The 14,097-nt window shown below is 40.8% G+C and overlaps 1 protein-coding gene across 1 annotated transcript in view; it reads left to right on the forward strand.

Moving 5' to 3' along the window:
- KLHL3 (kelch like family member 3) overlaps nt 1–14,097 on the forward strand; it is a 56,437-nt gene that overhangs the window by 33,971 nt on the left and 8,369 nt on the right. The window contains exons 9-13 of the mRNA XM_063292277.1: nt 3,791–3,908; nt 10,297–10,494; nt 11,090–11,191; nt 11,879–12,007; nt 13,271–13,411. Of these exons, the coding sequence (XP_063148347.1) occupies nt 3,791–3,908; nt 10,297–10,494; nt 11,090–11,191; nt 11,879–12,007; nt 13,271–13,411 (688 nt within the window). The remainder of the gene's footprint in view (nt 1–3,790; nt 3,909–10,296; nt 10,495–11,089; nt 11,192–11,878; nt 12,008–13,270; nt 13,412–14,097) is intronic.

Raw genomic sequence — 14,097 nt, forward strand, 5'->3', positions numbered from 1 at the left:
CATCTGCATATCTGAGATTGTTAATGTTTCCTCCAGCGATTTTAACTCCAGCCTTGGATTCCTCAAGCCCAGCATGTCGCATGATGTGTTCTGCGTACAAGTTGAATAGGTAGGGTGAGAGTATACAGCCCTGCCGTACTCCTTTCCCAATCTTAAACTAGTCTGTTGTTCCGTGGTCTGTTCCTACCATTGCTACTTGGTCGTTATACAGATTCTTCAGGAGGCATACAAGATGACTTGGTATCCCCATACCACTAAGAACTTGCCAAAATGTGTTATGGTCCACACAGTCAAAGGCTTTAGGATAGTCAATAAAACAGAAATAGATGTCTTTCTGAAACTCCCTGGCTTTTTCCATTATCCAGCGGATATTGGCAATTTGGTCCCGAGTTCCTCTGCCTTTTCTAAACCCAGCTTGTACATCTGGCAATTCTCGCTCCATGAACTGCTGAAGTCTACCTTGCAGGATCTTGAGCATTACCTTACTGGCATGTGAAATGAGTGCCACTGTTCGATAGTTTGAACATTCTTTAGTGTTCCCCTTTTTTGGTATGGGGATATAAGTTGATTTTTTCCAATCTGATGGCCATTCTTGTGTTTTCCAAATTTGCTGGCATATAGCATGCATTACCTTGACAGCATCATCTTGCAAGATTTTGAACAGTTCACCTGAGATGCCGTCGTCTCCTGCTGCCTTGTTATTAGCAATGCTTCTTAAGGCCCACTCAACCTCACTCTTCAGGATGTCTGGCTCTAGCTCACTGACCACAGCGTCAAAGCTATCCCCGATATTGTTATCCTTCCTATACAGGTCTGCTGTATATTCTTGCCACCTTTTCTTGATCTCTTCTTCTTCTGTTAGGTCCTTGCCATCTTTGTTTTTGATCATACCCATTTTGGCCTGGAATTTACCTCCAATGTTTCTAATTTTCTGGAAGAGGTCTCTTGTCCTTCCTATACTATTGTCTTCTTCCACTTCCGCGCATTGCTTGTTTAAAAATAATTCCTTATCTCTTCTGGCTAACCTCTGGAATTTTGCATTTAATTGGGCATATCTCTCCCTATCACTGTTGCCTTTTGCTTTCCTTCTTTCTTGGGATGCTTCTAGTGTCTCAGCAGACAGCCATTTTGCCTTCTTGGTTTTCTCTTTCTTTGGGATGTATTTTGTTGCCGCCTCCTGAACCATGTTGCGAACCTCTGTCCAGAGTTCTTCTGGGACCCTATCTCCTAAGTCCAGTCCCTTAAATCTATTCTTCACCTCCACTGCATATTCCTTAGGAATATTAGTGAGCTCATATCTAGCTGATCTGTGGGTCTTCCCTAATCTCTTTAGTCTGATCCTAAATTGTGCAAGAAGAAGTTTGTGATCTGAACTACAGTCAGCTCCAGGCCTTGTTTTTACCGACTGTATAGATGTCCTCCACCTTTGGCTGCAAAGGATGTAGTCAATCTGATTTCAGTGTTGTCCATCTGGTGAAGTCCATGTATAAAGCCATCTCTTAGGTTGTTGGAAGAGAGTGTTTGTTACGCAGAGTGAGTTGTCTTGGCAAAAGTCTATCAGCCTATGTCCTGCTTCGTTTTGTTCTCCCAGGCCATGCTTACCTGTAATTCCAGGTGTCATTTGACTGCTCACCTTAGCATTCCAGTCTCCCGTGATGAAAATAACATCACTTTTAGGCGTGTTGTCCAGTAGGTGCTGCAGATCCTCATAGAACTGCTCTACTTCAGGTTCTTCACCATCTGTGGTTGGGGCCTATATTTGGATCACTGTGATGTTAGATGGCTTGCCCTGAATTCGAATTGAGATCATTCTATCATTTTTTGGATTGTATCCAAGCACTGCTTTAGCCACTTTACTATTAATTATGAAGGCTACTCCATTTCTTCTGTGGTCCTCTTGTCCACAGTAGTAGATCTGGTGGTCATTTGATGTGAAGTGGCCCATTCCAGTCCATTTCAGTTCACTGACGCCCAAACTGTCTATCTTTAATCTTGACATCTCACCAATAACCACATCCAATTTGCCCTGGCTCATAGATCTTACATTCCAGGTTCCAATGGTGTGTTGATCCTTAGAACATTGGATTTGCCGTTCACCACCAGCACCGTCGGCCGCTAGCTGTCCTTTCGGCTTTGAGCTAGCTGCGTCATCACGTCTGGGGCTAGTTGAACTCATCCTCTGTTCCTCCCCAGTAGCATTTTGACCATCTTCAGACCTGGGGGTCTCATCTTCCGATGGTATACCGAGATATCTCTGGTTGTACTGATGCATTTAGTTTTCACGGCAAGAATACTGGGGTGGGTTGCCATTACCTTCCCCAGGGATCGCATTTAGTCTGACCTCTCTGTCATGACCTTCCCGTCTTGGGTGGCCCTTCACGCTTTAGCTCATGGCATCAGTGAGGTGCTGAAGCTCCAGCACCATGACAAAGTAACAATCCTTTGCTGAAGGGGCTACATATAGTCTTCTTAAATATTTTATTTATTTTATTTATTATTTAAATTTATATCACCGCCCATCTCCCCCCAATGGGGGACTCTGGGCAGTTTACAATAAACCTAAATTACAATCTAAAAATATAAATAAGATAATAAATGTAAAATCCAAGAGGAGGTGGCGCAAACTATCCCCAGGTGGAGCTGTTACCCTCCCCATCCCAGGCAAGGCAGCAGAACCAGGTCTTCAAATTCTTCCGGAAGGCCAGGAGTGAGGAAACCCATCTGAACTCCGGGGGCAAGATATTCCAAAGGGCGGGCGCTACTGCTGAGAAGGCCCGCCTCCTGGACCCCGCTAGATGCAGTTCTTTTGTTGATGGGGTCCGCAGCATGCCCTCTCTGCCTGACCAGGTGGGGCGAGTCAATGTTATGGGAATGAGACGGTCCCTCAGGTACCATGGCCGCATGCCATGTAGGGCTTTAAAGGTGATAACCAACACCTGAATTGGACCCGGAAGCAAACTGGTACCCAATGCAGCTTGCGAAGCAACAGTGTCACGTGTGCCGATTTTACAGCACCAACAACTGTCTGCGCAGCTGCATTCTGGACCAGTTGAAGCTTCCGGATACTCTTCAAGGGTAGCCCCGTGTAGATCGCGTTGCAATAGCCTATATGGTTATGTTTCTTCTATACAACATACATAAATATGTTAAATACTGGCATGTAATAGGTGACCATGAATATCAGTTCAGATTAGTCAACTTGTGGAGGAACACTTTAGTTTTGGCAAACATGAATTTTGAAACTTTTTCATCTAGGTTTACACTTACGTAAGAATGCAAATAAATATTAAACACAGGTTTAAAATGTTGAAGTATTGTTTTTCATTAGCTCAATTTCATTCTGATTTGTTTTAACGTTCTGTGTTCCTCTATATTAAAACTGCTCTCTTCTGATATTAATCACCGTTTTTAGTGATATTATTCATAGAATTGTCATATCTTTCCAGGCGGTTACCACAGGTTTTTGTTAAAACGTGTTTGGGATTCTGAATTATGGCCTTTTACAAAGCAATGTAGTTTATTAAGCCAAGTGCATAGGCCTTATCCAAAGATAACAGCAACAACTTTTTGGGTGTACTTTTAATTTTAATATCATGCAGATGTCAAATTCCCATGCTTCTATTATAAAACATTTTTTCTTGAGCAATTTCTTACTCTGTTTAATGCACTCAGTTATTTTGGGAGACAAAGAAGTTTAAGAATTACATTTTCTAAATGTCTATTTCTATTGAAAAGACCATGATCATATGAGATTTCTTTATTTAGTAATTACTTTTCCTTTCTCACCAAGATAATGATTGTGGTGGGTGGGCAGGCCCCAAAAGCCATTCGAAGCGTAGAGTGTTACGACTTTGAGGAGGAGCGATGGGATCAGATTGCTGAACTTCCTTCTCGGAGATGTAGAGCAGGTAAGTTTTGTTCTTTCTAATAGTTTCAATCACCATTCAAATATTATTTGTTGTATTATTTATATATCCTGTCACCTATAAGTAGGTATGTAACATACCCACCACCCTACTCCTTTTTTGTGTAAGCAATATTGTGCAAAGTACAAGATTTTGTAAGGAAAGAAATCGGATACGGAAGAGAAACAAAACAAAACCTAAATAGATCTAGTTTTCATCAGCACTATTTGCTCTGCCTCTTTTCTATCCTTGCAAACTGTTCTTGTTTCTATTATGCCCATGCCCTGATTCATTCATTTCTTTCTGTTCTTTAAACTTCTCACCTCTCTTTTTTTGAGGATCTTATTCAACCACCACTTCCTTGGTCTTCTCCATCTTCTGAATCCATTCATCCTTCATAGATTTGGTTTGCAATTCATTCCTCATTTATTCTTTTTGTGTGACTGAACCACTTCAACATACTTCATTTCTAGAGGTCACTCACTTTTACATTTAGTCCACATTCAATCAATATTGATCCATTGATTCATTCTTCCTGTTTTACACACATACATCTTAAATAACCAATTCTCAGTGCATTCGACTTATTTCTGTGCTGCTCATGTCATATCTAGCTATCGTTTTTCTATAATGGTCAGAATTTGCTGTTACACGCAGCAATCGTTGCTTCTTTCAATAGTCTGAATACTATCTACTGCTCTTCTACTAACATTTACACATCTTAAAATGTCTCTATCCATTTCCTCATCATTAGCAAGCAATATATCTTCTAATAATTTTTTTCATACAGGACTCATATGTTATTTTTGAGGAGTTGCTCTTCATTCTAACTTCTTTCACTTCTTGCCTTTTTTTCCTGGCCCATTTTTCCCTATGATTCCTGACACCACCAAAAATTGTCTGTGATACATTTGGAACATCTTATCTCTTTTATCCTTCACTAATTCTCTAAATCCTTCATTATAAACAATAAATCATGCTTTTAGATTCATGCTTTTGCCAAGTGTAAACAAGAACCTCTGCTTTATACTTATTCTTAAGCATATGTTTAAGTCGTATATTTATGCCTTAGCTGTGCAAATTCAAAAGAGACCTTTTTTTAAGCAGATAGTTAGCAAACAATCACCACTGGTTTCTGAGTAGCCCTGAATTTAGTTTTCCTATACTCTCTTTTCTCATTCTTGCTTACCCATTCATACCACCTAACAGAATAACTTTTTCCTTTTAGATCAAATTCATTTAGAATGCTGCACAATTTTCCCTAAACGCATCCCTGGTTATTTCAGTATCATTGTTTATGAAGTGTAACATGAAACTATATCGGTCTATTATTGAACGTTTTCATATGTACCCACAATAATCTAGATGACACTAACTCAGCTTTCTAATACACATTTTAGGCTTTTAACTTCCCTCCTGTATTCATCCGCTCTCCTCTACAAGATCAGACCTTTTTTACTCAGATCTATTATATCCTTTCCCTTTCCTCTTAAGTCTTTTCGCAGACACGCAATATATTTATTTTTCTTTCATTCAGTTAATATCTTAATTCATGCTGTTTTTTATATACATACATACATACATACATACATATTTCCAAGTTGCAATCTTCCATGTGCCATGGTCATCTGGGCCAATGAATACTGATAATCAGATGTCCATCATAGTTTTGGTTAATTGAGGCTTACACATAATACTTCAGTATACCATTGGAAGATGAGACCCCCAGGTCGGAAGATGGTCAAAATGCTACTGGGGAGGAACAGAGGATGAGTTCAACTAGCCCCAGACGTGATGACGCAGCTAGCTCAAAGCCGAAAGGACGGCTAGTGGCCGACGGTGCTGGTGGTGAACGGCGAATCCGATGCTCTAAGGATCAACACACCATTGGAACCTGGAATGTAAGATCTACGAGCCAGGGCAAATTGGATGTGGTTATTGGTGAGATGCCAAGATTAAAGATAGACATTTTGGGCGTCAGTGAACTGAAATGGACTGGAATGGGCCACTTCACATCAAATGACCACCAGATCTACTACGGTGGACAAGAGGACCACAGAGGAAATGGAGTAGCCTTCATAATTAATAGTAAAGTGGCTAAAGCAGTGCTTGGTTACAATCCAAAAAACGACAGAATGATCTCAATTTGAATTCAGGGCAAGCCATCTAATATCACAGTGATCCAAATATACGCCCCAACCACAGATGCTGAAGAAGCTGAAGTAGAGCAGTTCTGTGAGGATCTGCAGCACCTACTGGACAACACGCCTAAAAGAGATGTTATTTTCATCACAGGAGACTGGAATGCTAAGGTGAGCAGTCAAATGACACCTGGAATTACAGGTAAGCATGGCCTGGGAGAACAAAACGAAGCAGGACATAGGCTGATAGACTTTTGCCAAGACAACTCACTCTGCATAACAAACACTCTCTTCCAACAACCTAAGAGACGGCTTTATACATGGACTTCACCAGATGGACAACACTGAAATCAGATTGACTACATGCTTTGCAGCCAAAGGTGGTGGACATCTGTACAGTCGGTAAAAACAAGACCTGGAGCTGACTGTAGCTCAGATCACAAACTTCTTGCACAATTTAGGATCAGACTAAAGAGATTAGGGAAGACCCACAGATCAGCTAGATATGAGCTCACTAATATTCCTAAGGAATATGCAGTGGAGGTGAAGAATAGATTTAAGGGACTGGACTTAGGAGATAGGGTCCCGGAAGAACTCTGGACAGAAGTTGGCAGCATTGTTCAGGAGGCGGCAACAAAATACATCCCAAAGAAAGAGAAAACCAAGAAGGCAAAATGGCTGTCTGGTGAGACACTAGAAGTAGCCCAAGAAAGAAGGAAAGCAAAAGGCAACAGTGATAGGGGGAGATATGCCCAATTAAATGCAAAATTCCAGAGGTTAGCCAGAAGAGATAAGGAATTATTTTTAAACAAGCAATGCGCGGAAGTGGAAGAAGACAATAGTATAGGAAGGACAAGAGACCTCTTCCAGAAAATTAGAAACATTGGAGGTAAATTCCAGGCCAAAATGGGTATGATCAAAAACAAAGATGGCAAGGACCTAACAGAAGAAGAAGAGATCAAGAAAAGGTGGCAAGAATATACGGAAGACCTGTATAGGAAGGATAACAATATCGGGGATAGCTTTGACGCTGTGGTCAGTGAGCTAGAGCCAGACATCCTGAAGAGTGAGGTTGAGTGGGCCTTAAGAAGCATTGCTAATAACAAGGCAGCAGGAGACGACGGCATCCCAGGTGAACTGTTCAAAATCTTGCAAGATGATGCTGTCAAGGTAATGCATGCTATATGCCAGCAAATTTGGAAAACACAAGAATGGCCATCAGATTGGAAAAAATCAACTTATATCCCCATACCAAAAAAGGGGAACACTAAAGAATGTTCAAACTATCGAACAGTGGCACTCATTTCACATGCCAGTAAGGTAATGCTCAAGATCCTGCAAGGTAGACTTCAGCAGTTCATGGAGCGAGAATTGCCAGATGTACAAGCTGGGTTTAGAAAAGGCAGAGGAACTCGGGACCAAATTGCCAATATCTGCTGGATAATGGAAAAAGCCAGGGAGTTTCAGAAAGACATCTATTTCTGTTTTATTGACTATTCTAAAGCCTTTGACTGTGTGGACCATAACACATTTTGGCAAGCTCTTAGTGGTATGGGGATACCAAGTCATCTTGTCTGCCTCCTGAAGAATCTGTATAATGACCAAGTAGCAACAGTAGGAACAGACCACGGAACAACGGACTAGTTTAAGATTGGGAAAGGAGTACAGCAGGGCTGTATACTCTCACCCTACCTATTCAACTTGTACGCAGAACACATCATGCGACATGCTGGGCTTGAGGAATCCAAGGCTGGAGTTAAAATCTCTGGAAGAAACATTAACAATCTCAGATATGCAGATGATACCACTTTGATGGCTGAAAGCGAAGAGGAACTGAGGAGCCTTATGATGAAGGTGAAAGAAGAAAGTGCAAAAGCTGGCTTGCAGCTAAACCTCAAAAAACCAAGATTATGGCAACCAGCTTGATTGATAACTGGCAAATAGAGGGAGAAAATGTAGAAGCAGTGAGAGACTTTGTATTCCTAGGTGCAAAGATTACTGCAGATGCTGACTGCAGTCAGGAAATCAGAAGACGCTTAATCCTTGGGAGAAGAGCAATGACAAATCTCGATAAAATAGTTAGGAGAGACATCACACTGACAACAAAGGCCCGCATAGTTAAAGCAATGGTGTTCCCCATAGTAACATATGGCTGCGAGAGCTGGACCATAAGGAAGGCTGAGCGAAGGAAGATAGATGCTTTGGAACTGTGATGTTGGAGGAAAATTCTGAGAGTGCCTTGGACTGCAAGAAGATCAAACCAGTCCATCCTCCAGGAAATAAAGCCAGACTGCTCACTGGAGGGAATGATATTAAAGGCAAAACTGAAATACTTTGGCCACATAATGAGAAGACAGGACGCCCTGGAGAAGATGTTGATGCTAGGGAGAGTGGAGGGCAAAAGGAAGAGGGGCTGACCAAGGGCAAGGTGGATGGATGATATTCTAGAGGTGACGGACTCGTCCCTGGGGGAGCTGGGGGTGTTGATGACCGACAGGAAGCTCTGGCGTGGGCTGGTCCATGAAGTCACAAAGAGTCGGAAGCGACTAAACGAATAAACAACAAAACATAATACTTCACACTTAGAGAATAAATAGACTGTTACTAGCCTCATTAATGCTCATGCCCATGCTGCATTTCCTGCTAATGGTAAGGATAGTACTAGTCAGTTTAGTTACATTTGGGGCAGTATTCCATAAAAGCAGCTGACTCTCAGTTTTACCCTAAGCATGCTCATCTTATTCTTTGCAAACTGGGATTTCTAATCTAGAGACCACCTTGCAAGCCAATGCTCTATTGCCTGAATCCCACCAGCTTGGAGTTATTAGCAAATAGGGTACCTATATCTCACTAACTTTCTGTATGATGCTGAACAGGACAAAACAGTAAAGCCAGGGTCCCATAGGTAGTGCCTGTGGGCACTTCTCATAGCATCCACTAGGCTTCTTATCACACCCACCTTTAACAGTTCCATTTTAGAGAAAGATGTCAGGCTGCAAAGCTAAGCCCATAGATTCCAGACCATTCTTAAAAAATAAAACTAGTAGCTGGCTGAAGCCTAGTGCTTTATCTATTTATTTAAATATTGTTTATGGCTGCTCATCTTAACTGAATAACTCTGGGCAGCTAATGAAACAAGTGCATAAATCAGACATTATAAAAGCCGTAAGGCAATACATAATTAAAAATAACTGAGGCTTCACATGGAACTGTCTCATAGCACAGAACAAAACACACATACCAAGCTTCACTAGCATCCTGGCCTCAGTACCTGAAGGAAAGCCAGATCTTCAAGACCATCCAGACCTTGAGGGGAAACAGTTTCATAGGGCAGGTGCTGCGACAGAGAAGGCAAGCCACCTGGGTCCCACTGGATGACAGTGTTTCATAGAAGGGACACAGACCCTGCCAGGTCCAATAGAACAGGCAGAAACCAGTGGAAACAGGCAGGAAACAGGAAGTAACCTGGCCCTGTGCCATACAGGGCTTTAAAGGTGAAAACCAGCACTTTGAATTGCGCCTGGCAACCACTGCAGCTCATACAGCAGTGGTGTTAGGTGAGCATACCCACATACCCCTGCGGTATGCCCCAAATTGTACCTGCCACTGCATTCTGGAGTAGCCCTCATATCACCCTTTTGGTGAGAATACCCATGTTATGCCTTCCAAATTCCAGATGTACTTGCTGACCCTCCCCCCCAATTTTGGGAATCGCTGCAGTGAACATTAATGATAATTAAAATTGAATTAGCTTCTGCTAACAAGTTCTCTAAATTCATTTCAGCAGCTGCTAAAACCTATTTAACATACTGCACTAAAATCTTGTTGAGTGTAACCGCAATTGCAGACACTTGTGTATAATCCAAGGAAAATTAACCAGGAACTGCAGGTGCTTGTTGGGTGTACTTAGTGTTCAGTCCAGCCTTTTATTTGTATAATATATGAAATAACTCACACTGGTTGTTATCAAATGCTTCTGTTGACTGGTGGATTATATCTACTGAATATAGATCATGACAATGCTGAAAAACTGCCAGAAATTGCTAACGCAAAGGTTAACATGGTGTTTCGCGGAATCAGAAGCAGGTAGATGTTACTGCATTTGCATGGAACGGATACTTTCCTGTGTTTTTCTTTTTTTATGACCCTTACGTGGCTTCCTTAATGTAAGAAGTTGGGATAGGAATTTTGTGGTAGACAAAATGATGATTTGCTTAAAGATTTGTTCTTTTCCCATTTGTTTCTAACAGGAGTGGTATTCATGGCAGGCAAGGTCTACGCAGTGGGAGGTTTCAATGGCTCTTTGCGAGTTCGGACAGTCGATGTGTATGATGCAGTGAAAGATCAATGGACATCTATAGCTAGTATGCAAGAAAGACGAAGCACTTTAGGGGCTGCTGTGCTCAGTGATCTCCTGTATGCTGTTGGTGGATTTGATGGAAGTACTGGTAGGTTGCTGCGCAAAAGCCAGCACCAGTGGGAGAATATTCAAATCTTTATTCTTTAGACCTTCTTCTGGAATAAGTGTTCCTCTGTTCATAACTACAACCTTGGACATTCTGTACCTACTCATGTTATGCCCCCACTTACTTTAATAATGATCTCTCAGGGAAATGGATGGCGTTGAAGCCTATTGGAGTGTGCAGATTTTTCAGGATGGTTAATTTTGGTTCGCCCATTGGAAGAAAAACCTAAATGTTTGCTTAAGAAACACTTTGCTTCAAAATGCCACAAGAATGTAGTGAGTAAGATTCTACAGAACCCCTCTTAGAATATCTCTTCACTGTTGTTTAGAATGTGCTGTTAAGCACTGATCAATAATAAGAACTGGGTGTAGCTTCTTATTGCAAGCGCATGACTATTGCAATGGGTAAGGATAGCTTTAAAGCCTGGAAAAGAAGCTTCCTGATTACCAGAGGAGCTGTGGCTTGCTTCCTTCCCCTTTTTGCCTAAAGGGAAACGATCATTATTAGATGACTTCTGTGATAGAAACACTGTATTATGGACATAACCCCCCCCCCCACTTTCATGTTTTCAAACTAGGCCTGGCATCTGTGGAGGCTTATAATTATAAGATCAATGAATGGTTTTTTGTGGCACCTATGAACACAAGAAGAAGCAGTGTTGGAGTTGGAGTTGTAGAGGGTAAGAATTTTCTGTTCTGAAGTCACTGTACAGTATTGCAACATTACAACTACAGAGAATATGACATCACATTCAGCCACTTAAATGAGTCAGGTGACCCTAGATGTCTTTCTGTAAATACATACATCTTTGATGTTCTATAAATTCAGCTGTGATTGAAGCTTAGTTGGTTACATTTTCAATGTGTTCTTCTTACTGAGAGTGTCATACATATTTTATCCCCTGGTCTGGAAAGAAATCAAGAAGTTGGTAGGCAGTCCTTGACTTACAGCCATTTGTTCAGCAACTGTTCAAAGTTACGACGGTGCTGAATGAGGGGGACTTAAAACGGGTCCCTGGAGTTCCGGCCATTGGCAACATGGTTTTAAAAAGTGACAGTAACTAATACACTTCCATTCCATTTTAGAATAAGGGAAAAACCTGAAATGATTGCTGCTTGTAGCTAGAGTTTTTAAAGAGCTGCTTGCTTTGCAAGAGTTTCTCATTGCCTTGATCTTTTATTAGAAATGCCTAATAAAGGTTAATTGAAGCATATTATAACTAATGCCACCAAGCTTGTAGATCTTCAACAAGATTATGTCTATTATGTGATAATCAGATCAGCAGTGATGAAAAACTGGTTGTCAAATATTCACCATATATTTTCCTTTAATTGATCCTGTTGATGGCTGATGCTGCAAATTCTAGGTAAACTCTATGCTGTTGGTGGATATGATGGAGCATCGCGTCAGTGCCTTAGTACCGTGGAGCAGTATAACCCAGCTACAAATGAATGGACTTATGTTTCAGATATGAGTACTCGGCGCAGTGGTGCAGGTATTTTATCCCAGGTTATCCTCCTCCGAGGACAGACCCTACATTTATTTAAAGCGTTAGACTTCTGCAACATAAGCAAATAGTTCCTTTTATATTGTTTTCCCCCCAGTTCTTTGTGCCAGTCTCCTTATGGTCAGGCATTCAGGCCAAAGCAGATAGCCTCATATTGGCCTGGAGTAGATAAATATGCAGTATCTAAAGAAAAAGTTGAACATAATATTGGCTAGCAAGTTGGGATGTTAAATGGACTTAATTCCTTATGTGTTTGTCATGATTATTGAGGGCTAACTTGAAATCTGCTTCAAATGTGACAATTCAATCTAGTGAGAATGAGCTTCAGGTGGTAACCAGGTCTGACATTGGACACAGAATATTTATAGCTACAGCAATTCCTTTTCACACATCCCCATATAGATGTCATGAACATGTTTGGAACATAGAAGTGACTGTGTATTTGCCTCATGGCTAAGGCTGCCTCCATATAGTTGATTTTTGTATATTACCTTGACTTTCAGTGGTTTACATAGTGAAATGGATTACTAAGGGGAAACCTCTAGTTGGCTACAGTGGAAAGCACAACTTTTACTGCCTGTAACACCTCAACTCTTGATGGTTAAAAATAAAAAGACAGGTAGCTATGCTGTTTTGCCTCTCACTTCCTCCCAAATGGGAGACATTGGCCCACATTTGGGAGGGTTTGGGCAAGGGTTAAAGCTCGTATCTCACCCTCCCAAATCCCTAAAATGCTCCCAAAAGAAAGAAAGAAAACAGAGCCCTAAAATGCCCATTCCCAGTGGCTGGAAAAGAGTGCTAGGTAGCCTCAGATTTTCTCTCCATTTTAGGCCAATTCTGTCAGCCCTTCAAGGTAGACCAGACTAGGAAACCAAAGTTGCGAATGCTAATACTGCTTTTATTATAAGGTTACAGTAACAGAATCTTGCAAGCCTGAATATGCCTCCTCCATCCTTCCCTTTATTTTCATGAGAACCAGGGAGGGTCATGTCTGAGTCGCTTTCTCAAATTACATTTCTGCCCTGGACTCAGATTTCTTTTATCTGACCATGCCTTGGCTATGGCTCTTCCTCCTGTTCCTCAAGGTTATTCCTTCTGCCCATTACAAATTAGTTGCCTGTAATAGCTACCACAGTGGATACTGTGCTGTTTAGTGCTCTTTCAAGGGTATGATCTTGGTGCAGCTCTTTATCATTCATGCCCAGAAGTTGATGCACAATAGATCCCGAGACTCCCTGCTTGGCTTTTCAGGTGTTGGTGTTCTTAGTGGCCAGCTGTTTGCTACTGGAGGTCATGATGGTCCTTTGGTGAGGAAAAGTGTGGAAGTATATGATCCTGGAACAAATACATGGAAGCAAGTAGCTGATATGAACATGTGTAGAAGAAATGCAGGTATTTCCCCCAAACATTTCTATATCACTGTTGTTCAGATATAAACAAAACAGTTAAGGGAAATATTAATACCAAGGACATACAATAATAAAAGCACCACAACACATTTAGTTACTTCAGCAATAAATAGGTAATGATGTCTTATTTTAAGCTTGATGTTTCTTTAAGTCTACATACTTTAAGTCCAGCAGATTTGAAAATATTTGTAAAAACAGTGTCAAATAAGGGAATCTTAGTGGGCAGCCAAAATGTCAGAAATCTAACAAGGGGCCTGATTTGCAGGGCATTTAATATTCTTTTTAATTACATGTTTCTATATCTTGGATTTGTAAAGAAATATATTAAAAATAAATAAATACACACAGAGAATATTAAAGTACTTTAAAATCACATTTTACTTTTATAAATGTTAGGATAGTGTACAAGAGTACAACTTAAATATAAAACTATGGAATTTAGAGAAGGCATAAAACCACAAGAATTAATGTATTTATTTTAAAGGATTTCTAGGTATCTGAAATTTGAAACTTTTGTGTCCTGTAAATCTCATCATTTGCTAGGCCCCAGGACAAGCATTTTAAACAGGGTGTACTTTCTCATTTTTAATTAATTAAATGCTAAACGTAAGGGTGAGATAGTTCAATTTATATTTATTGCAGAATGGATGCCATGTTCAATGAATGTGT

This window comes from Candoia aspera, chromosome 2 (genome assembly GCF_035149785.1).
Source record: "Candoia aspera isolate rCanAsp1 chromosome 2, rCanAsp1.hap2, whole genome shotgun sequence".
In the NCBI taxonomy this organism is placed as follows: Eukaryota; Metazoa; Chordata; class Lepidosauria; order Squamata; family Boidae; genus Candoia; species Candoia aspera.